The sequence below is a fragment of the Microtus oregoni genome, unplaced genomic scaffold (genome assembly GCF_018167655.1).
Source record: "Microtus oregoni isolate MIOR12 unplaced genomic scaffold, Mior012 000019F_ref0000042, whole genome shotgun sequence".
Taxonomy (NCBI): Eukaryota; Metazoa; Chordata; class Mammalia; order Rodentia; family Cricetidae; genus Microtus; species Microtus oregoni.
Window position 1 is genome coordinate 29,452,700 of NW_024543078.1, and position 25,051 is coordinate 29,477,750.

The 25,051-nt window shown below is 42.6% G+C and overlaps 2 protein-coding genes across 8 annotated transcripts in view; both read left to right on the forward strand.

Annotated features, from left to right (window-relative positions):
* Grb10 (growth factor receptor bound protein 10) overlaps nt 1–12,673 on the forward strand; it is a 121,439-nt gene extending 108,766 nt beyond the window's left edge. For all 7 annotated transcript variants that reach the window (XM_041669411.1, XM_041669410.1, XM_041669406.1 and 4 more), the window contains 6 exons: nt 4,922–4,999; nt 5,584–5,700; nt 6,399–6,465; nt 6,652–6,739; nt 9,192–9,285; nt 9,553–12,673. In XM_041669411.1, coding sequence (XP_041525345.1) covers nt 4,922–4,999; nt 5,584–5,700; nt 6,399–6,465; nt 6,652–6,739; nt 9,192–9,285; nt 9,553–9,699 — 591 coding nt within the window. In that variant the 3' untranslated portion in view covers nt 9,700–12,673. The remainder of the gene's footprint in view (nt 1–4,921; nt 5,000–5,583; nt 5,701–6,398; nt 6,466–6,651; nt 6,740–9,191; nt 9,286–9,552) is intronic.
* Nucleotides 12,674–21,056: 8,383 nt separating this feature from the next.
* LOC121459649 (non-histone chromosomal protein HMG-14-like) lies at nt 21,057–22,073 on the forward strand. Its single transcript, XM_041669568.1, has one exon. The coding sequence runs from the start codon at nt 21,063–21,065 to the stop codon at nt 21,354–21,356; it is 294 nt and encodes a 97-aa protein (XP_041525502.1). The 5' UTR covers nt 21,057–21,062; the 3' UTR covers nt 21,357–22,073.
* Nucleotides 22,074–25,051: the final 2,978 nt, after the last annotated feature.

The following is a 25,051-nucleotide window of genomic DNA, read 5'->3' on the forward strand; positions in this document are numbered from 1 at the left end:
AAAGGATAAGAGTACTGTCTCACTTCGCCAGTTAGATGCTCAAGCCTATAATGGCCTATGCCACTTCTGATCCAGGGGCATGGGCCATCAAATTACAGGACCCCAGGAAGACTGAGCCTAGTTGGACTTAATAGATTCCTTTTCATTAACATCTATGCTAAATAGGGTGTGCTCCCATGTGATTACAGCTCCCTCCCTGTTAAAAAAGAAAACACCTCTTTTAAGTTTTCTTGTATTCCTGGAGTTGAGCTGTAGTTTTTGAAGGGTTCTTCAACCACAACTCTAAACCTTTTTGTTATCTCCACATAAAGCAGTAAACTTGCCTACCACCTCGCTTGAGAACCTACACATCTCACTACGGTACTAGAGAGGGACCTGTCCTTTTATTCAACATGCTGGGTCTTCCAGGGTTAATGGCCAGAATGAAAACTAGGTAATAAAGGGAATCTGTCAATACACAATGGGTTCACAAAGCAAATGGATTCCTTTCATTAGATCCCCAAACTCAACCCCATTTGTAATGTTAAACTCCTGTGAACTTTATTGATGCTTATGGCTCTTTATTATGTTAATTTATTAATTAGTTTCTTTAGGGGAATGTGTGTGGGCATGTGTGTGGAGGTCAGAGGACAACTTGGGGGAATCGGTGCTCTCCTTCCACCGTGTGGGTTCTGGGGACCAAATTCAGGCTTAGTGACAAGCACCTTTACTCACTGAGGCATCGCCTCAGCCCAGAAGGACATTTCTTCATGGCAAGTTCTGAATGTGGAGACATGGCTGTTGTCTCTCTATACAAAGAAACAAAACAGTCCACTGTTACCTTAATCCTTTACTGTTGAGGAGAGTCACTTTTAATTTGATGTGAATAGGAAGTGAGAGTCTACACTGCAGTGAAGCAGGAAACATTGTTAGGTCATACTTTCTTTTGCTTCTGAAGCAATAGAAGGAATTACAAAGGAAATACCATTAATTGGACTATACACGTATCTTTAAAGCCCAGTCAACTAAAATAAAAAAGGAAATGAAAGAAAGTAACTCTGTAGACAGCTGGTGCATAAATGGCTAATGGCTTAACAATTTCAAGACTTTGTGTGAATGCAAGTACTACCATGTAGGTCTTTGTATTTTTAAGTAGAGACAATGTAAATTTATAGTCTTTTAACTACAAACAGTAAATATGAAAACAGTGTACTTCCTTAGTAATTGAGATAAAAATCATAAAATACCATGCAAATAAAGTATAATTTTATGCATAATACCTACTTATAGGGATGATCTATTTAAAATAATTCATAGATCGAAGATAGAATATAAAAGAAAATGAAAAGATATGTCACATGAGTAATTATAAAATTTCCACAAGTTACAATTACGTAAAACTTCTGAAGAAAATTTTTGGTTTTTCGAGACAGGGTTTCTCTGTGTAACAGCCCTTGCTGTCCTGGAACTAGTTCTATAGACCAGGCTAGCCTTGTACTCACAGAAATCTAGCTGCTTCTGTCTCCTAAGTGCTGGAATTGAAGGTGAACTTCACCACTGTCTGGCTAAGAGAGGCAAAATTTTAATGCTAAATGCATGTTTTTAAAAAGGAAATAAACGGAGTAAAATCTTAAAGTCACTGATCTAAGTGTCTCCTTGAAGATATTCTGAAAAGACACTCAAGTTGAGCCAAATAAAGATCAAAGGTACTAAAAGAGAAATATATATATATATATATATATATATATATATATATATATATATATATGTAACATACTCCCAAATTTGGGTCATTCCAGATTAAATGACCCTTCTCAGAAATACTTGGGACAAGAAGTACTGTGGATTTTGTGACACAGGAATATTTACATAAACATGATGAGATGACCTGGGGATAGGACCTATGTCTAAACATGAAATGCATTTGTTTCATGCATATATTTTATACACAGCCTGATGTAATTTTATATTCTTGCCTGGGTTTTAACTGTGATCTATCACACAAAATTAAACGTTGGATTTCTACTTGAGACGCTATATTGTTACTCAAAAGATTTGATTTTAGAACATTATAGATAGATTTTAGATTTACTAGGTGTGTCACTGTATGTTATGGGGAGAGACATGTAGGCAGGTTCGGAAGACCCTCAATAGACCCCTCCCCATCCTTAATGAACTAGGGCTACAAATTCAGCAAAGCTCGTATCCGGAAAGGAGTAGATATGAGTGAATAGCTTGAAAGTAATCCAGAAGAGAGGAGTCAGGTACACCGTACTAGCATCTGCTAACAAAAATGTATGATAACACACTCAGAGCATTACTGACTGGGGAAGCTCACTCGAGCCTTATTGTACACCCCAATTTCCATGCATTGTTGGCCATATAGACCTATCACTTATGTGGCTGGCCTTAGTCCCTAGCATGGCCCCAGGCCCAGCATGAATCACATTCAACATAAGCTTTGTGGTCTGGCCCATGGCCCCACCAGTTAAGCACTTATATATAATATGACAGGCCATTCTAATGACTAAAAGGTCATCTCTCAGAAGCTGATGCAAGCTTAACCACTTATTTTCAGCTCTCCATTATCTACACAGACACAGAAACCCGTATTTGCTTGACTAGCAAGATGGCTCAGTTGTAAAGTCCTTGCCATGAAAATATAAGGACCTGAATTCAATTCCCCATCACCAGCAACAGCCAGTTGAAGCAGTACGCTTCTGTAACCCCAATGCTAGGGAAAGAAAAAGGAAGATTCCTGGGGCTACTGATTGGTCCATGGGAAACCCTGTCTCAAAACATGCTTAAGGAAGACAGCACCCCACACATGTACATACACACAGAGACCACACACAAGCATGTACTTGTATGTATACAGTAGGCCTTGCCTAGCCACAGGCTCCACATTCTCAGAACCAGCCAAAATAGATGAGAAATGCTCTTTAATAAAATTAGATTTTAGAATTGGGGAGGTATGTAAAGTTTTTGCTGTGCTAGTCTAAGAACCTGAGTTTCACTGCCCCAGCACGCACATAAAGAGCTGAGCAGGTGGTATGCATATAACAACAGTGCTAGGGAGTGGGGGAGACAGGCTGTTCCCAGGGGCTTGCTTGCTAGCTACTCTAGCCCAAACGACAAGCTCCAGGTTCAGTGAGAGAGGCTCCACCTCAAAAGATGAGGTAGAGAGTGATAGAAGGCACTAGACTGTAGTGCAGTCTGTAGGAAGAGGTACATAGGTTCTGTGCAAATACTAGCTGTTTTGTTATTTGTAGTGTGTTCCATCCAGAACCAATTCCCCTGACAGGAAGGACTGAGTTTAAGTGTACGCATTAGTAGGTGCTCAGAAGTTTACGCTGTTTACATCTGACAGGTTTCTCAGTCTGTGTCATGGTGAAACATGGTTTGTTGTTTCCAGTGATGCTGCTCTGCCCTAAGGTCTTACTCGTCTAACATTAGCGTTACTGCCACAGTTGATCTGATTAGTGTTTGCATAGCTTTTCTTTTACATTAACTATTTCCATTTATGTTTTCCCTGTATGCCTGTTTCTCATCCATTGATTTTTCTGTTTTCCAGTGGCTACCACAGCGCCACAACATGCATCTTTTTGACTTACTAAAGCCGTGTAATTTAGTCCTTTCACCAGTCAGGCTGACATAAGAGCTTTCTCCATTTCCCCCACCAGCCGTCTGAAATGTCCTTGTTGTGAATAACCATTCTCTGTATATTAAACCCCTCAAGTGCGCTGCTGCTGGAATTTATATACCCAATTTTTATTTTAATCATCTGCTTAGGTACACTATAATTTTTTCCCCAAACATGCATTCTTCTCTGTGGGACTAAAAGAACTCAGCTCTTAGCAATCCTTGCAGTGTGGACCAAAGAAACTCTTAGTCTTGCCTCTCTTACTGAAGGAACAGCTCATTAGTAGCAGTTACTTCTTCATCCTCACCATTCCGCTGTCCTTTGGAGTTCATCATTTATATAAAAATGTCAGTTATCTGTTTTGGTACTGATGTTTTCTCCTTGTCTCTGTTTTTGTTTTTGTCTTTAGCAGTTTTCTCATGATGCATCTGGTTTATGTATTCTTAACTCTTTTTCTCAACAATATGGGGGAATTCTTGGTGGTTTTTAACTTCAAACCTTTGTCCTGACTTGTCTTCCTGTCTTCTCCTCTCACAGGAGTGCACTTACACTCATGGGAAATAGTTTTGTCTTGTGATACATGTTTGTGCTTTAGGAAGGAGTGTTTACTATAGGACCAAGAGCTGCAAGAGGGTTTGTCTCCCGTGAAACAAGGACAAGAAGATGATGTGACCACTTCCAAAAGTTCCTTCTTTTTCCTGGTGCTCGCTCTTGTCCCCCCCCCCCCCCCTCTCTGTCAACTTTCCAGTTTGGTGTTTTGAATCAATAGTTTGGGAGTATTGTTTGGGCTGTCCAAAGCATGTGAGACCTCTGTCTTCTGGAGACTGGCATTAGAACTGGCTATGTGCACTTAAGTCGTGAATTCTTGCTTTCTCATGGCCTTGGATCACTTGCTTCATTTCTTTGTGTTTCAGTTCCATTATCAGTAAAGTGAGGCTAATCATAAAAATGGGGAATAGTCAATGAAGTAGACCACTTAGTATAGTACTTGACTCATGCAGAAATCAGGAAAGGTAATGATTCTTGATCTTGGTACCATCATATGTGTTGCTGCCCTGTTTGTTTCCCACTCCAACAGTCCCAGACCAGTCAGCGCCCCCTCTCTTCCAGGACACAAGTTCTGAGGCAGAACAGAAGAGAAGCACGCCATCTTCAGCGTGTTACGCTCATGGGGGGCCTTTGGCAGAGAGTAGTCGACTCTTGTGTATCAACACTGCCCTCCCAGCTGTGGGGTTTGCTGTGGGCTGGGGCTGTGGGAGCTCTCGGGTGCTGGTACTGACACTAGTCTTTCCTCTTCAGTATGGAATGCTCCTGTACCAAAACTATCGCATCCCTCAGCAGAGGAAGGCTTTGCTCTCTCCTTTCAACACCCCTGTGGTAAGTAGAGGACTTTCGACAGTCAAGAGCTATGGGAACCTCTTTGTAGCACACCTAACTTGTTGCGAAAACATCAACAGCCACTTCCAGCTCTCAGGGAGCCGTCTTACCTACTAGCTTTTGTTCCTTTAAGTCATGGGATGCATGGATGCTGAAGTCATTCTCTTTTGAGGATATTAAGAATATAACCAACTCCTGCTCTCTAAAAGTACAGACATGCACTATATTACCAATGTGATCTTAAAGGTCCTCTGGTACTATTCCCAGGAGCAAGTGAGAGCAAGCCATGTCATAGAAGAGTCTAATGTTTGCTTCCCAGAACTACTGCTCCAAGCATGGTCTACAGTAAGGAGTTGGGGACAGATCAACCAACCTCCCTTCCTTCCCATCTTTTTAAACCAAGCCCAAAGCCATTTTTGCCATTTTTAGCCTGGTCCCACTTAAATCACTGAGTTTTCCGCCTGAAACAGGGAACTCTATAGCTCCCTTCCCAGTGTCTTTATGATTGTTTCATGGGGTGGTCTCCAGCATGCTGCCCTGACTGATTTCTTTGTATCTTATTGTCTGTGGCCTTTGTCTTACAGCGCAGCGTTTCTGAGAATTCTCTGGTGGCAATGGATTTTTCTGGACAGACCGGAAGAGTGATCGATAATCCGGCTGAAGCTCAGAGCGCTGCCCTGGAAGAGGGCCATGCCTGGCGGGTAAGGCACTAGCCCCAGTCTGGGTGAAACTGGTTACACACAAACATCCAGGTTTTGCCAGAAGGGCTCTTCTGGTCCTGGTGAGAGGGAGTTATGAGAGTAAGTACAGGAAGTGGCTGCCCTGGGAGCCCTCCCTGCTGTTGGCCTTCCACACCACTCTGTTCTGAGCAGCTCCTGCTGATGAATTACTAGTGGCTGTTTGTGGAGGGCTCCGCAGGGAACAGTTCTCGCACTAAGCTCCGGTGCTGAATCTGCAGATGGGAAGATTATCTCCCAGCTCAGGTTTCCCTGAAATTTAAAGACCATGTGCAGAACACCTGCCCAGGGCTCTGCTTCGAAGACATTCCCAGTCCTGCAGCCATAGTGTAGGAAAAGGGCAAAAGTCTTCAGCACAGGAACCCTGGAGAACAGTGCTCTGACAACTGCCAGGGTTTAACGCAGTAGCCTGTGCTGCTCTGCTGACTTTCCAGGATTTACATCATAGGAAGTCAGAGTAAGAAACACGTTGAAGCCTCACTGCACGGTTGGCTAGACATAACCAAAATGCATTTGCTTTACCATTTTGGCCAAGAAACTCTTCATTCTCCATAGTCAGAGTCTGAGTGTTTGGGGACACTGCTCAATCATCCTGTCCTGGGCAGTGGATGACTTGGTACATCAGTCTCTTATCTTTGCTAAAGTAGACATCTCTTTTGCAGAAGCGAAGCACAAGGATGAATATTCTAAGCAGCCAAAGCCCCCTTCATCCTTCTACCCTGAATTCGGGTAAGCACTGCTAATCACTTTGTATTGGATGGAAAGGCAAAGAAGAGCCCTGCTCTCTCAACCTCTCTGAGCTCTGCACGGTGCTGCTAGAGCTGAGATTCAGGTTGACTAGAGTTGGCTGGCTCTTGGGGTCTGTCTGCAGGGGAGCCAGGTCTTACCCTCTGTCTGCCTCCATCTTCCCCACAGTGATTCACAGAACTCAGCATTGGTTTCATGGACGTATCTCCCGTGAGGAGTCCCACAGGATCATCAAGCAACAAGGTCTCGTGGACGGGTAAGGAAACTCCCGCTGATCGAAGCTACGACTTATTGAGTGCTCACAGTTCCCTGCAGAAGCCAACTCAGAGTATGCTGGCCTTGCCAAGTTAAGGGCAGAGATGACTCTGAATTCTCCTGTCCTGGATGTATCCAGATGTGCCCTTTACCCCTCAAATAGAAAAGGACAAGGCTAGTTATTTTTTTTTCTTTCTAAGGCAGTAAACAAATAGTAAAAAAAAGAAAGAAAGAAAGAAAGAAAGAACCAACACCTTTTTATTTATACACTTTATAAAATTGGCTTTTACTAAGGTTGTTATGACTTAGACCTCAAGAGGCTTGCTTCTCAAGTTGGTTGTCTCTACAAAGCTGGGCAGGGCAACAGAGGTTGGCTTCACTCGTGTGTGTATAGCGGATGGTGGCAGCCATTGATCAGAGTGACTGGAAGCATGGTTGTAGCAGGTGACCTACAAACACTCATATCATAGCTGTCACAGGGTAACCAGGGCCAGCAAGAGACTTTGGACCACAGGGTGCAAACTCTATCACCGCTGCTATCATCCCAGTGGCCCCTCGCAGCCCAGGGCAAGTGTTCACCTTTGCCTTCATCCTGCCCTTGCTCCCTATCTACAGATAGAAATGGTAGGTAGATAAATGACTGAGACAGGAACACTCCACGCTCCCAGATTTCTGTGAGTGAGTGAGTAAGCATGTCATCCTGCCTACAGTGAACATGTTCCACAGCAATGGCACCCATAGCGATGCCACCACCACCCCCACGCCAGACAAATGTGGTTTGCAAAACAAAGGGCTTTGTTATGGAGTTTTATTTCATGTCTGCCATTGTACTTTTTCCATATTTGCCCTTCTTGCCTTTCTTTGTCCCTTGTCTCCCAGTGGTCCCTCTCCTGCCCCCAAATAGGTCCCCTTCTGCTTGCATTGATTCCATGTGACCACCATAGATAAAGATAAAAATACATTGTTAAGTCTGGATTCCACATACAAGAGAAACATGTTACATATCTTGAGTCCAAGATAACGCTCTCCCTGTAAGTCTGGCCACACCAAGCCATGGAGTAACATGCTGATTGGTGTTTCCCAGAATGTACAAATTCTGGATATTTGCATTCTAAAGGCACTGAGAAGTTAACAAATGTGTTTCAAGTGTGGATTCCCCGGTCCTATTTAAATACTTTCTAGTCTAACATTACACTCAGCAAGCTGGTGACAGCACTAACGGCAGTAGTTTGGTCTAATATCTCATGACATTTCCTCTTCATAGCGCCAAGCAGAACTTGGAAACTTGCTTTTCTTCCTTCCTAGTGTGTGGACTACCTCTTGCACTCCAAGGTTGGAGAGCACCATTGTTAGGCCTCTTGCACTCCAAGGTTGGAGAGCACCATTGTTAGGCCTCTTTGTGCTGTTCTGTTACATTTTATTTTGTGATTGTTTGGAAGTTGTAGAAAAGTTACAAGAAGAATTCACTCAATTCTGCTGTGTAGCTCTACCCACGATTCTAGTGATAATAGGACAGCACTTTTAGTCTGTCACTGTTTCCCCTTTTTTTTTAACATTTAAAAGTAAATTAATTATAGCTTGATGTCCTTTTATTCCTAGTAATTCCTGAATGGAAGCTCTGTGTGGTTTTACCTAACCACAGTGGTATCATGAGAACCAGGAAGCAAACACTGATACAGTTGTCACAGATTTAAATTTTTTAGCGTGCCCCTCCTTGTGTGCTTTACAACAAAGGGGGAAAATCCACAACCTTAGGTGCTGTATCTGCCTTCCTTGTATCTCCTGTTGTGAGCAGAAGCCAGACCTGACCAGTGGTGGCTGGACTTATTCCAAAGCCAGCATCTCTTGGCTAGAACTGGCTCGCATATCTAGGGCAGGAGTACACAGGAAACGATGGGAGATATCTGAAGTCCGTTAGCTCTGTCCCCATAGTGATGGTCTGATACATGATGAAGATGGTCTCAGTCTGGTTCCTGTCCCCTCAGCTGATATTTCACCTCTTGTGAAGTGTTAGGAAGCGGGAAATATTGCTTCTTTTCAAGGTCACATCCCCTTAGCTCCCACAGAAGCTCTTCTTCCTTGCCAGGAGGGAAGGGTGTGGTGAGTCTTCCACCACTCACTAGGTCACTTCTCTAAGGAAAATCTTCTCTTCTTTGGGTAATTTTGGCATGTTCCTGTTGGACTGCGAGCACTTTCTAACCCTCTAACATAGGACATTTCACCTTTGTCTTTGTAGTTTCCTTTCAATGTCAAACGACATTGTCAACTTCCTTCTGGATGCTGTTGCCACTGAAAACCACTCAGGTGCCCAAACACCAAAGTGTCATGGCTGTAAGCCCATTTTTATCAGCAGGTCTAGCTGATGTGCCTGTGTATACATGCATACTCATACATGGGAAATACACTTGGGTTTAGAAAAATCGATAATCAATTGCTGGTTTCCCACTCCACAGGCTGTTCCTGCTCCGTGACAGCCAGAGTAATCCAAAGGCATTTGTACTGACTCTGTGCCACCACCAGAAGATTAAAAACTTCCAGATCTTGCCCGTAAGTACTGATCCCTTCAAACCAGTCCTTCTTTTTGCTTCCATTCCTAATGGAAGTTGCAGTCCCAACTAGAATATAACAAACTATAGATAGTGTGGCAGACAGCCCTACCCACCGTGTTTTCTGACCTACCTTGCCACATTTGTGTGTGTGGCTCTCAGGAACAAAACCATGAGCAGGCAAATTGGCTCCTGACCACAGGCCATGGGTTGTCCCCCAAGGTCACCTCCTCCTCTAACGTGGCAAGTATTTCCTGTGTCTCTGCAGTGCGAGGATGATGGGCAGACCTTCTTCACTCTGGATGATGGGAACACCAAGTTCTCCGACCTGATCCAGCTGGTCGACTTCTACCAGCTCAACAAAGGTGTTCTGCCCTGCAAGCTGAAGCACCACTGCATCCGCGTGGCCTTATGACCTCCTTGCCCTCTCTCAGAGGCTGGAGGCAGCAACACTGGAACGGAGAGGAGACGCCTGCATGAGGGGGAGAACACACACCTACTCCCACCTAAGGACTCAGAACAACATGGCTTTTCGATCGGTGCCAACCGACCAACATCAATTCGTTATTTGGACTTCACAAAGATTTGCCGCTGCGGATCCAGCAGGACCACCTCCCTCTGCGTCAGCCATTTAAATTGGGGGAGGGTTGAGATCCAGTGCAAGTGCGGGGAGAAACTGGAATGACGATTCTTGATTAGGCCACGTAGGGTGAGAACCGCAGAGAAGTAATTGGAAATGAACTCTTGCCCTGGAATAATCTTGACAATTGAAACCGCGATGTTTACTTTTTTTGTATCACTTTTTTGCACTCCTTCTTCGTTGTCAATGTTGTGCTCAGCCTATGGTAGGAGGGGATGTGGCTTTGCAACCCAGATGAGACAAAGAATTTTGAATTGGCAGATTTCAGCTTGGAAAAAAAAAAAATGGGTCCCCAAAGTTTTGTTGAGGGCATCCTGCTTACCACAGGTTGCCACAGTGTGGATTTGGCTCCTACATTATAGATACCCCAGTCCTCCCCATCATACTTGAAAAGCTTTTTTTTAAAAAAAAAATAAAATAAAATAATCAAATCAAAGGTGTCGACTGTGGGTGACACCAAGCATGTTTTGTGGACTCCGTCAAGCTCCCACAGTCTGGTTACCATCGTTGTTGTGCTGGTGTTTGGTCATTTCTTATTCGTGTATCTTGTTCTCCACAGTGCAGGAGACCTCGTTACTTTGGAAAACTCGCTGTTCCCCCAGCACAGCACAGCTGCATGACCTCAGCTTTAAACTGATGTCAGCACGCCTTCTTGGAACACATTGGTATTCATTGTGGATGCCACATAGTCCATCTGGGGTGCCCTGTGCCTCACGTTTTCACAGCCACCCACTGTTGTAGAATAATTGCTGCCTTTACCCTCTGCAGTAGCCTCAGTCATTTCAGTTCTCCCACCAGGGTGGGGTGGGATCGTGGGGTTAAAGGATTTAAAGAGAAAATGTCAACTTGTTGGCCTTGTGCTCTGTCAATCTGAGCGTCTATGGATAAAGATAAGGAAACACTGCAGAGGGCACTGGCATAGGCTGGCTTTGAGTCTTTGCTTGATGACCCCTGCGCCCTACTGAAAACCCCCTAAGCCAGCAGGAGCAGGGTATGCAGAGGTTCTGCCTCTACTGGCTTAGGGCGAGAAGTACCTCACAGTGGTTGTGAACATTGAACAGTTTTTAGCAGCATGATGTTTGCTTCCTCCTCCAAGAGAGGAGTCAGAAGGTGGCTGGAGTTGTCAATGGGTCCCCTGAACCCTTTGGAGGACCCTCTGTTGTCCCCTTAATGATTTATCAGGCATGAGGGTAGCAGACAGGACTCCCGTGAGAAACACACAGACAACCGTGGTGAACAGGTTTCCTTGCCTGACACCACCCCTGAATGGTCCTTTGAACCTGAGCTAGCCACTAGATTGCCAGTCCCGACTCACTGGAGTGCTCCCCAGGGAGCACCCCTGATTGCCCTGCGGTTGACGGCATGGTGGAAGATAGATGTGTCAGTGCTTTGTAAAAACGAGTCAGCTGCAAGCTGGTCCACAGTTATAGAAACACTGTAGTTCACAGACCACGCAACCCGTGTTTCCACGCGATGTTTATTACAACAAATGAAGAATTTTTTTTTCTTTTTACTTTTTAACTTTTTATCTATCTTTTATCTTTTTTTTTTAGTAAGACATTTTCGTAAGCATAAATGCTCAATTGCATTTCTCTTTCTTTCGCAGCTAGTTAATCATTCAGTTGACAATGAGATAATTCTCAAGTTCATGCCTGGCAGCAGGTTTCCACTGATCTTCCCCTTTGGGACAGATAACGGACATTTCAGTTTTACCGTACTCATTTCTTTTTTGCTGACTTAAGGTCAGAACTTTACAAAACAGACAGCAAACAACTCTAGGGTTTCTTTCTCCAGTTTACACAGACCAGTCCCCACAGTGCATAATCTTTTTCTCTTTTGCCTCTACAGTAGTCAGCTAGGACGTGTATCTCATATTTATAAGTATGCATTTTATTTAAAAGGAAAGTATAGGCTTGACTCTGGTTCACAATTTTGTATGTAGCTGGTTTGACGTAGTATTTTGTACTTCCCTAGCCGAAGTGAATTGTCGAAGGCTGCAACCCGCCTTGAGTGTAGCAGACTTCAGTGGCCCCGAGCTCGCCAGCCTTTGCACAGGCAGCTGGGAATTCCACCTGAAACAGCTAGTCCCTGGGGTAGTGGGTACCCAGCCCCCCTAGCCAGAGACTGAAGGACATTTGACTTTTATTTTTGTATTTAATTGACATGAATGTAAAGGGGACAGCTCAGGGTTGTTTTGGAGCCTGTTTGACTTTGTAATCTCTGCCTGTGATTTTCCTTTCTAAATGAGAACTCCGTGTAGCCACCTGGACTAAGTTGAGAAGGAAAATGCCAAATGCTTTGGGTTTTTAGAGTTTCAATAGATAGGCTCTGTTATATTATTAGGTGTTAGAGTTTCTGAACGTGTTTTTTCTTCTTTTTTTTTTTTGTTTGCTTAAACTTTGAAGAAATATGTGCCTCAGCTTAGATGTTTTGTCTTCTCCTTTCTGCACTTAAGTACCTGACAGTCTGCCGGATCGCTGCGCCTCCGTGAGCATCAGCAGCTCACCGTAGATTTGTGATGTCATAGTGCAAACCGCAGTGACCAGAAAGTGACCTGACATGTAAACGTTTTCAGGGAATGCAGAGGGTGTTAATTAACAGACAAAACCTTTACCCCGCGTGCTTTGCCTCACTTTGTGCTACATAGCTCTTTGGCTCGTGAACCTAATTGTAAACTTTCAGGTATTTTTGTACAAATAAGGGACTGATGTTCTGTTTCTTGTTATTAGAAATAAACATTAATACAGTGTTCTTCATTTTCTGTTGTCTTTTTATTTGCGCCCATATCTGAAGACTAGGCTTGGGGTGGGTAGCTCAGTGGCTCAGAGTGCTCGCTGTGAATGTAAGAGAACCAGGTTTCAGATCGCCGACCTCTCCCTGTCCCTCCTCCCCACAAGACAAAAAAAAAAAGACAGGCCTGGGCTGGAGAGATGGCTTGGTGGGGAAAGCGCTTGCCACACACGATGGTTTCAGTCCTCAGAACCCACAGGAAAGTCAGTAGTAGCACACACTTGTAATCCCAGTGCTGGAGGGAAAGTCGGGGCTCCTGGGCTTGCTGGACTTGCTGGTCAGTCAGCGTAGCCTAATTGGTGAGTTCTGGATCAAATCAAGGAATTGGTCTCACAAAATAAAGTGAATAGCACCCAAGGTTAACCTCTGGTCTCCAGGTGCAAAGGAACACGGAAGTTCCTGTCCATCTGTACACCTACGACTGTGATCATACACAAGGCATGGTGGACTTTAGAAGGTTTCAGAGAGTCACGTATCCACAAAAGCTTAACAGTCACCTCCAAATCAAAACACGACACACATCTGACAAGGCATTAAAGCATCAAGGACCCAGGTTGTCAAGTAAGAAATTGAGGGGGCTATAAAGATTGCTCAGCAATTAAGAGTGCAGCTGCTCTTCCAGTTATATTCCAACATTCACGTGGGAGCTCACAACTGCCTGTTAACTACAGTTCAGGGACTCTGATGGCGCTTTTTCTGGCTGCCTCAGGCACCAGGCATACTCACAGTATACAGGCATACATATGGGCAAAACATTCAGACACAAAACAATATTTTTGAGAGAAACTGACACATTAAAAAAAAATGATGCACTCTGCCACTGCTGTCCTAAGCCTTCACATGACTGAAGGTCCCCACCCGTGGGCTCTGGAGGGTCACTTGCTGACTTCATGCTTCCTCCACAACCTACCCCAGTCACTCACTGTAGGCAGAGACTGCTCGCTCGTTTCATAGCAGCCCAGTCCCGAATAATCACACAGAAACTATATTAATTACAACACTGCTTGGCCTATTAGCTCAGGCTTCTTATTCACTAATTCTTACATCTTAACCCATTTCTTTTAATCTGTATCGGTACGAGACTATGGCGTACTGATAAGGATCTGGCTTCTGTCTCCTTCAGCAGCTAATGATCCCTCCATAGGAGGAGACAGACACCAGATCCTTACCTGTAGGCCACAGCCTCGTGCTGACACACAGATTAATAGAAATGTGTTAATTTAAGATGTAAGAGTTAGTGAATAAGAAGCCTGAGCTAATAGGCTGGGAAACAAATGAGCAGTCTCTACCTACAGCCCACTTAGAGAAAGTGGATGTTGTCAGCTGCAGTGACATGAGTCCTTGGGGCTATGGGGATGACTCGTGGGTAAAGCACTTGGAGGACCAGAGTTTGGATCTCTCGAACCCACATAAAAACCCAGCAAGTGTGGCAGCTCCGTAATCCCAGCGTTCCTAAGGCAATTAGAGAATCACTGGAACAAGCTGGCTAGCCAGCCTAGCCAGAATTGGTGGGCCCTGGGTCCTATGAGAGACACTGTTTCAGTGAATTAGAGAGTGATCAAGGAAGAATAACCAACGTCTACTTTAGACCTTGAGGTGCATCCCAGACTCATACTCACACAATGCGCATCTGTGGTTGCTACAAGAGCCCCTCACAGAAACAGACAACACCCCACCTCATCATGACATACCATGACACAGCCCTGTGGCCCCTCACGAGTCTATGATAATGAGGGTGGGTGAGGGCCACCAGACCAGAGTTTCAAATGTACTTTGGTCACTCCAGATAGGATGACAGAAGCCAAACAGAGTACACAGGGGAAAAAAAAAAATGCCCAGAGCACAACCTGAATCTTGATTTCACTATATCATAAGTACTTTAGATACATCTTCTGTGCCAGACACAGGTGCACAGACTTATAATACCAACACTTGGGAGGCGAAAGCAGGAGGATCAGAAGTCTCAAAGCTAGCCTTAGCAACATAGTGACTTACAATCCAGAAGCCAACTTGGATTATATGAGATTGTTTCAAAAATACATGTTTTCAATGACGATTAAAATACTAAGAAGGAGCTGGCAATGGTGACGCGTGCCTTTGATCCCACCACTTGGAGACAGAGGCAGGTGAATCTGTGAGTTTCAGGCCTGCCTGGTCTGCAGAGTGAGTTCCAGAGCAGCCAGGGCTACACAGAGAAACCTTGTCTCAAAAAAAAAAAATGAAGCAAAGCCACTAAGAAGGACTACTATATATAGTTAATGATAAAGGAAAGTTTATTAAATGGTAAAAACAATATTTGCTTTTAAAGTAGGAAACTCATGGATATCACTTTGCCCCTTGGCACTTAGACTTCACTCTTAAAGATTAGAAACAACGGAAAATGTGGAACTGGCACCGTTGGGCTTTGTCTTAATTTGTTTCTGTTACCGTGATAAAACACTAGAAGCGAAAGACACTTGGGGAAGAAAGGGTTTATTTCATTCTACAACTATGGTCCACGATAAAGGGAAATCAGGGCAGGAACTGAATCCAAAGCCATGAAGGAACACTGCTCACTGTCTTGCTCCTCCTGGCTTACTCGGTTTGCTTTCTTACACACTCCAGAACCACTTGCCCGTGAATGACACCGCCCACAGAAATAAAGAAAACGTTCATCGGCTTGCCTGCAGGCCAGTCTGATGGGTGCATTTTCTCAGTTATGGTTTTGTGTCCAACTGATGAAATATTAACCAACACAATTGTGACTCCTCGTCACCCTGACACCCACCACATCACTATTACACCATAAACTTTACCTTCTTGTTTGTCCCCAAGAATCCATGTTAATATCACAAGATAAAACAAAGCATAATTTTATAAAGACTTCAATGCTTTAAAAGTCAAAGTTCTCTTTAAAAAAAAATACAAAAAACAAACACTGCCTCTTAAAAAGTCCAAACGCTCAACAGCAGTTTCCTGTAAAATAAAAAATAAGGTACAAACTCTTATTCCACAAGGGAAGAACCAGAACACAGAAACAATCAAAGCAAAATCAAAATTCAACAATGTAAATTAAATCTTGTAGCTCAAAATCCCGCATCTGGGACACACCTTCCCAGTAACCTCTCCTGGTCTCTCACAATGCTAAGACTCAGCTGTTCTCTATGGCCCTTCATGGCTTCAAAATCAGTAGTACCTAGGGGACTCCTACACATGACCAAGTTCAGCTGCCAACATGAGATACGGCCTTGGTACTCTCTAGATCCCAACTTCCATGTGTTAACCCTGAAGAAATACGGCCAGATTTCACTTCAGTGATATTGGTCTCCTCTTAACCACAGCGGATTTTCTCAGCTCCAGCTGACCAGCATCAACTGTCCTAGTAAAGAAGTGGTTCTCAACCTGTGGGTCGTGACCCATTTGGGGGACAAAAGACCCTTTTACAGGGGTCACATATTAGATATCCTGCATATCAGGTGTTTACATTACAATTCATAACAGTTGCAAAATTACAGTTATGAAGTAACCACAGAAACAATCTAATGGCTGGGGGTCACCACAACATGAGGAACTGTCTTAAGGGCTTGCAGCATTAGGAAGGTTGAGACCTACTGCAGTAAAACAAAGGGTTGGCCGCAGTGGTGCTGGTCTCTTGTTGATCATGGTGATCCTTCAGATCCTGCTGAGCAGATATCACAGATTCTTACTGTAGATCGATCACATGAACGGCCCTGCTAAGTCTTTGAGAGACTCTCACGCTACCTCTAGAAGGCTTCACAAGCCATTATCCTTTTGAGAACATCGTCTTCTAAGCTTTCACAACTGCTCAGCAAGCTCAGAGAACTCAATGGCTTTTCCAGGCCAAAGTTCTGAACACTTCCACAATCGCCTACCCTCGTCCAAAAGAAAAGCATGGTCAGTTCTGTCATAGCAACAGTCCATACTCCTGGTGTCCATTGGTGTGATAATAACACCGGGGGCCCAACGTGCATAGCCAGGCATGGTGGTACATGCCCTTAATCCTAGCACTTGGGAGGCAGAGGCGAACAGATCTCTGTGACTTTGAGACCAGCCTGGTCTACAAAGGGAGGTCCAGGACAGCTCCAGCTGTTGCACAGAGAAACCCTGTCTCAAAAAAAAATAAAATACAAAAAACAAACAAAAATCACCTTACATGACCAAAAGCAACTTGGGAAGAACAGGGATTATTTTAGTTTACAGCTCACAGTCCATCATGAGGGGCAACTGGGGCAAGAACTAAAGGAGAAACCATGGGGGAGTGCCAGTTACTAGCTTGCTCACCTTGACTTGTTTGGTTTGCTGTCTTAAATCACTCAGGACCACCTGACCTGGGACGGCACCACCCACGCTACAATGTGGCCCTCCCACGTCAATCATCAATCAAGAAAAAACCCCACAGGCTTGTCTACAAGTCAATCCAATGGAGGCATTTTCTCCATTGAAGTTCCCTCTGCTCAGATAAGTCTAGTTGGTGAGAAAGAGAAGCTTAACCAACACAGGTCTTATGTGTCATCCCTCCATCTACCACAGAGGTGGGGTTGCTATCAGGCTGACAAAAGAGAGACATGCCACCAATCTCAACCCAGCCCCAGATGGCATCTTCAAGAAAAATAGCCGTGCGATGGTGGCGCACGCCTTTAATCCCAGCACTCGGGAGGCAGAGGCAGACGGATCTCAGTGAGTTCGAGACCAGCCTGGTCTACAAGAGCTAGCTCCAGGACAGGCTCCAAAACCACAGAGAAACCCTGTCTCGAAAAAAACAAACAAAAAAAAAAAGAAAGAAAAAGAAAAATAGCTTTGAGGAACCATGAAAGACAATCTTCAGAAAAGGCAGTGAATATAGCTGTCCTTTTCTAATAGATTGGCATCATTTTTTTTTTCTTTCTGGAACACAGTGCAAGTCTTCAAACTAAAGGTTTGATTCCTGGGACTAGTTCATGTATGACATCTGGGTTTTTTTGTTCGTTTGTTTTAGTTTGTTATTATTATTTTTTTCTTAAATGGTACTAGGGATTAAACCCAGGACCTCATGCATGCTAGGTAGGCACTCTACCAATGAATTATATTCTTCACCCCTTATTTTGGTTTTAAAGAGCACAATTGTTCGTATGTTGGATCACGTTTACCTTCTGCTTACATCATCTGTTTTTCCCAAACCCTTTGGCACTTGTGTCCATTCAACTCTTTGCTGCCCCCTCAACTGCTCCTTGATGTTGGTACACAAACTAAATGAGCAAGTCCTGTGACAAAGGACTGTGTGGAGAGTTCAAGAGCCAGGCACAGAGGCCATTATAACTGATCATCTCATTGATTCAGCCCTTCCCTTCCAGATGACTCTCCTGAAATGCTGTCCAATAATTTTATAACCAAAAGACATTTTTTAACTTGGTTTTTCCATTGCATATTAATCAGATGTCATGTTGGAGGCTTGTTGTTTGAAATAAAAGCTATGGCCAATTCTCTTAGTAACAAAATCTCTGATGGAATTATAGCCAGACCTTTGAAATCCGCTGCTCTCCATAGATTTAAGTAAAACCGAACTGAAACTGTTGCATTGCTGCCAATGTGAACTCTCTAGTGAGGTTCACAGAGGTTATATAGATGTTGGATATTTACAGCCTCCCTTTTCCTTATTCCCTGAACAACATGTAAAACAATTATTACACAACTTTTATATTGCATCAGGCAATATGAGTGTCCTATTGAAAACATAAAGTTTACAAGAGTTTATATTTAGGTTATATGTAGATATGATGCCATTTGGTATATAGGACCTGAGAGTTTACAGATTTGGGAATGTACAGATATTTTTTATCTATAGGACATATTGTAACCAATCCCCCATAGATGAACAGGAATAGCATTGTGTGCTTTCTCACATATACACTGTGTCTGTGAAGGGTGCAGAATAAAATGTTAAGGGATGGCTTCATGAGTCAAAGTGCTTGCTGTGCAAGTCTGATGAACTCAGTTCTGACCCCTAGAACCACTGTTTTAAAGGTAGTGCCCAGTACCCATCTACAGATTGAACACTTCTATGGTGAGTTGAGAAGAGGAGACAAGAGTATCACTTGAAGCCTGTGAGCCACCTAGCTTGGAATATAGACTACTTGAAAACAAGGTGTCAAACAAGAACAGATGACACTCTGCCTCAGAAACAAGACAGAAGGTGAGAACTACAAGAAAAACTACCTGAAAATAAGTTGGAAGGTTAGAACAAGAAACACTCTACTTCAAAAACAAGGTGCCAGGTGAGAACCAAAGGAGAATTAATGCCTCCAAATAAAATACAAGACAATAAAAACAGGAGAGACTCTGCCTCCAAAGAAGCTGGGAGGTAAGACCCAACCCCTGCCTTTGTCCTCTGATATCTACCCATGCACCATGGATACACACGTGTGCGCACACACACACACACACACACACACACATTATAAACACACACCTCCATGCACACCATACATATACACACAATACACACATAACTAATTATTAAAGACATCGTAGTAGTGTTCCCCTGTACTCATCTCTCTAAGACACAAGATTATGAGATCAAAGCCAAGAAATATCCTGTCCCCGGTCCAAAAAGAATCTAATATAGAAAAGGAAAGTTTTAGCCTCAGGGATTCCTGAGTTTTAAGTTTCAAGTTGCAATAAGTAGATAGTAGCCCTTGCGGAGAGTACAGAGAAAGTAAATTTGTCATCATCAAAGGTTCAAGTAAAAGGCACTAGAGTAAGTGAGAGACTGGAGAACAGAAGTGGTAACAGGGGATAGAGTGAGCAGTGATCCCTTTGAGAATCTGCCCCTACCATGCCCTTTCAGGTTGCTAATCTATTTCTGCAAAGCTTCACTCTAGATTTGAGGACTGATCCATCAGCTGATCACATCCTATGGGTAAGATGCATGGCTGGGTCAGATTAATCCACATTTTAATGAACAGCCTACTGTCAGTTCTCAGTTTGGTCTTTTTACTCTCTGCTAACAACTGAATGCCAACATTCAGTTGACAGTCACAACATAGGTGTATATTGTATGTAAAATTCAATTGTTTGAACCTGATCTCCACCCCAATAACCTCAGAGAAGAAATGAAAAAAAAAAACACAAAATAGAAAAAAAAAAAAGCACATTCTTTTAAACTAAATATCAGCCTGTCAAGAAGCAAGCGTGAGCCAGAGATCAAAAGTGTAAATTTTATATTCTTCAAGCTAGGCACCACTCCCCAAGCATTGCCATCAATGGGGCTTTCTGGAGCATGGATTGTCTCAGTATAGATCACACTGGCCTGTACAAAGTCAACTGATACAACTGGAGGAGTGAGAGAAAAAGGTTGGTTGGCAGAACTTCTTAAAAGATGGCCTTGTCTTGACAAATGCATTTGATGTGACTACATGGCAGAATGACATTTTATGTGGGATGCCCTTTTATATGCTGTGACTATGTCTTGTTACTATTGATTAATAAAGAAGCTGATTTAGTCAATAGCCAGGCAGAATATAGCTAGGCAGGAAATCCAAGAAGAGAGGCAGGAGGGTCTAGGGAAGAAAAAGTAGAGTTGGGGAGATGCCAGTCACTTCTGGGAAAGCAAAATGTGAAGTAACAAGCCACAACCCTCGTGGTAAAAATATAGAATAATAAAAATAGGTTAATTTAAGTTGTAAGAGCTAATTAACAATAAGCCTGAGCTAATAGGCCAAATAGTTTGTAATTAGTATTAAGTCTCTGAGTGGTTATTTTAAAAGGAGCTGCAGGACCAGGCAGGAGGAGAAACCTCCAATTACAAATGGCATACCAGTATGAGGCTCTCAAATTTCCATAGGGCCAGAGAAAGTTTTAAAATTTTTCTAAATGCACAGAAACAGAGCTGCACTGGGATTCCTAGTCTCTCGTGCTGACCATCATATAGAGATATGTCTCCCAATAGCTGCCTGCAATATAGAGTCAGTCACCAGCCACCATGAGCTAAGCAGCATGGTGTGTTTCCATAATCTCACACAGGCCTTGATACAAAAAGACTAATCAACCTGTACTGTGTGATGGATTTAGCTCATACTCATACAGACAAAAAAGTTTGTGGGCCCATTGCACACTACCTAATGGCAGTATTGGGAGAAGGGAGTAAGCATGAAGTTTGTTGCTACCTCCACCATGATAAAACGTCAAGTAGGGCAGAACCAACAGCCAAAGTAGGCACTTTAATTCTAGCCAGGCCTGCTTACCAGTTTAAAACAGTGATCAAAAAATGATTATAGGTACACCATAAAGACAGATTCAGAAGAAAAAAAAAAAAGAACCTCTAAATGGGTCATAGTGTATTTTTAAAAAATGTATGTAGGAGCGCCGCCAAGATGCCCAAGAGGAAGGTTAGCGCGGATGGAGCGGCGAAGACGGAGCCCAAGCGCCGCTCCGCGAGGCTGTCGGCCAAGCCCGCCCCTGCCAAGGTGGACGCGAAGCCGAAAAAGGCCACGGGAAAGGATAAATCATCGGATAAAAAAGTGCAAGCAAAAGGGAAGCGGGGAGCAAAGGGCAAACAAGCTGAAGTGGCCGACCAGCAAACCACGGATCTGCCCGCAGAGAACGGAGAGACCGAGAACCAGAGTACAGCCTCTGAAGGAGAAGAGAAAGAAGCCAAGTCCGACTAACCATCCATCATGTCTGTCAGTGTCCCCGCCTCCCTTCTTGTACAATCCAGAGGAATATTTTTATCAACTATTTTGTAAATGCGAGTTTTTTAGTAGCTCTAGAAACATTTTTAAAAGGTGGGGAGAAATCCTGCCTCATCCCATTTTTTAAGTGTAAATGATTTTTTTAAGAGGTTAAATCACTTGCTGGTTGTTTATTTTTTGGTACAACCAGAAAATAGCAGGATACTGAATCAAGAGAGGCTGTGACTGTCTCGGGGGTCACCATAACATTCCGTAGAGGGGGCTAGTTTTATATCCTACAACACAAAGCATATACTAAGTGGTAATTTGGAGTCTCGGTCGTGCGTTTGTGTCCCTGGAATATTTTCCGTTATATCCGGTGTCGTGTTTTGTAGAACTGTTGGCTAAAAACCCACTCCTTGGTCCTTACCCTGTCAGGACTGTCTGCCTATAGCAGTCCATTTTCCTAACAAGTATAACAATGTGCTGTGAAACATTGAACTTGAGATTGTGTCCTGTGCGTGGCATACAATGGTGAGTCAGTGGAGTTGAGGATTGTGAGCAGCTAATTATTATGTGAGGTCTTGGGGAAGACTTGGGGTGGAACATCACTTGGAATAAGTTCAAAGAGAAACAACACATGGCTCTTTTGGGTACGAGAACACAATGTATGACTCCTCAGAGTTTGGGTACATGTTTTAAGGATTGAAATGTCTGTGTACTTTACTCCTCAACCAATAAAATCTCCGTTGTGAAAGCGTTAAAAAAAAAAAAAAAAATGTATGTAGGCTTGGGAGAGAAAGAGAGGAAAAGGGTATAGGTAGTTATAAAAAAAAGTTTTAAAAAATAAAAATAAAGTCTTTAAAGAGACAGTAAAAGTAAAAAATAATAAGCCAAAAAAGATGGAATGTTCACAGTGTCTAGATTATGCATACTATTGCGTTATCTCTAATTTTTTTTGACTGTTAATGAGCTAACTACAGAAAGACATTTCATTGTGGGGGCTTCTAAGCTAAACCAACATAAAGGTATCTTGGCTTCAAACTTGGGTCTAAGGATATGTTGCTTTGGGAAAGAGGTTTTGCTTTTGTTTACACAGAAGATGAAAAGTTATGGATTCCTTCCGGGGTAATATGATTTGATCAAGCAAGAACCCTGAGAGGTATCATTGGGAATGGTGGCCCATGTGATCCAATATCCAGAACATCTTCAAGCAACTGGCTGAAATGATGCAGCCTCACAGACTACTACAGCCAAGACTTGACCTTAATTCTAACTTTTCTCAGGATCCCTATAAGACTACCAGCACTCTGAATCAGCAGAAAGTAGCATAAATTAAGGCCAAATTCCAAAAATATTATTTATGAATGTCTGTTTTCATTTAAAGGGGATTGGTTATAAGTGGTTAATGGTAATAGTAAATCTCTTTCTACAGAAAAAAGGGGGATATGATATAGAAATGATGAAAAAAGGTAGATTATTAAATCTACTTTAAACCAAAAACAATTGTTAATCTCAAAGTACTTTACATTGGTATAGATTTTGGTTTATTGATACAAATTTAAGGTCAATTTTGTTATACTGTATATTTAGTTCTACTCTTGTTTAAGGTATTATGTTTATGCAGCTCATTTAAAAATGTAATATATAGTTAAGAAATACAAATTAATAGTCATCTTTAATAGTTAAATTTATAGACACATTAGTTAGGTTTTCTAGGTATACAAAGATATATTTATGATTGATAGGTAGTCTTCAAACACTTTACAGACCTACAGAATATGGCATTTAAAATGTTTTAAGAATTTAAACTTTTCTTGACAGTGAGAGAGGTCTACTCCTGGCAGTACCAATTACTTCAAGAGGATAATAGGCATTGAAGAAGTTCCCTATGAAGTTTGCTTTCAATATGGCAAGGCTAGGCATTTGGGGAAGAAACTGCACTTGTCTGAACTGCTTGACAATATGCTGCATAAATTAGACATGCAGGACCCACTGGAAAATGACTGCTAAACTTGCCTCGTAAAATCAAAAACAAAAACACAACAAAAAACAAAAAACAAAAAGTTAAAACACTCCTTTTTAATTAGGCAGAAAAGGGCAGATTATAATTATGTGGGATGCCCTTCTATATGCTGTGAATATGCCTTATTACCTTTGGTTAACAAAGAAGTTGATTTGGCCAATAGTCAGGAAGAATATAGCTAGGAAGAAAATTCAAGCAGAAAGAAGTGGGTAAGGAAGGCAGAGTCAGGGAGACACCAGCAGCTGATAATAATAAGCCACAAGCCTGGTGGTAAAATATAGAATAATAAAAATGGATTAATTTAAGTTGTAAGAACTAGTTAATAATAAGCCTGAGCTAATAGGCCAAACAATATGTAATTAATATTAAGCCTCTGAGTGATTATTTTAAAAGCAGCTGTGGGACCAGGCAGGATGAGAAACCTCTAGTTACAGATATTAATCAATTAATTAGCATTAAATAAGTTAGAGCAGGTTTCATTCTACATGATTCAATAGTTATTTAGGGCAGGGAATAGTGGTGCTTCTGTCTTGTTAGTTGAGGTAGATCGGCCAGTTTATCTCACTAGCCTCTTTCAAGTGTGAGAGATGCAAAAATAACTCCCAGTCAAACCACAAAACATTAGCCACAACTTCCTGGTAGTTTTCGTACATGTGCCCCAGCCCTTCTAAATGTGCTTACCCTCATTCCACAGAATGGTTGCAGCCCCTTACTGTTCTGATAAAGCAGCCTCGGCCTGTTGGAATTGAGTCTATCTGCTTCTCTACCTCATTTTTCTTAGAGATACAAATAAGAAAAAAAAAAAGCCAAATTATCTCTCTATTTGCAGATGATCTGATATGGTACATAAGAGAACTCAAAGATTCCACCAGCAAACATCTAGAAGTGGCAGAAAAGTGGCAAGATACAAGATCAACTTAGAAAAACCAGTAGCATTTCTATAAGTGAACAACAAACACTCTGAGAAAAAGATCAAGGAAACACTCCCATTCACATTAGCCTCAAAAGAGAGAAGAAGAGGAGGAGAAGGAGGAGGAGGAAGAGGGAGAAGAAAAGATCAGGGATTGGAAAGATGGCTCAGCGGTTAGAAGGTTTTCTTCTCCCAGAGAATTCAACCTGATTCCCAGCACCTGACAGGCAGCTCACAACTGCCTGTAACTCCATCCCTAAGGGATCCAATGCCTCTAGTCTCCATGGGCTCCTGCACTCACACACAAACACCTACACACATACTCCCTACTCCATGATTAAAACTAAAATAAATCTTTTAAAAAAATAAATATCTAAAGACATGAAATAAAAATCTGTGACGTGAAAGGCTTTCACAGTGGTAATTTAAAGTCTCTGAGGAAAGAAACGGAGGAAGATGTGAGAAATGGAGAAGCCTCCCATGGTCAGGGGTTAGGAGAACTAACACTGAAATGATCGTTTTTGCCAGAAGCAATTTATAGATGCAATACAATTCTAATTTAAAAAAAAAATCGCACTCTATTCCTCAAGGAGAGGAAAACACAAACCCTAAAGCTCATATGGAAGCACAAAAGGCCCTGGGTAGCCAAAACAATCCTGAGCAAAAACAGGGATGGCTACACCAGATTTCAAGTTATATTACAAAACCATAACAATAAAAACAGCATGGTATTGGCACAAAAACAGACATGTAAAT

What these genes read in the sequence shown, in the direction of transcription:
- LOC121459649 (XM_041669568.1), top strand. Translation starts at nt 21,063, where the DNA reads ATGCCCAAGAGGAAGGTTAGCGCGGATGGAGCGGCGAAGACGGAGCCC.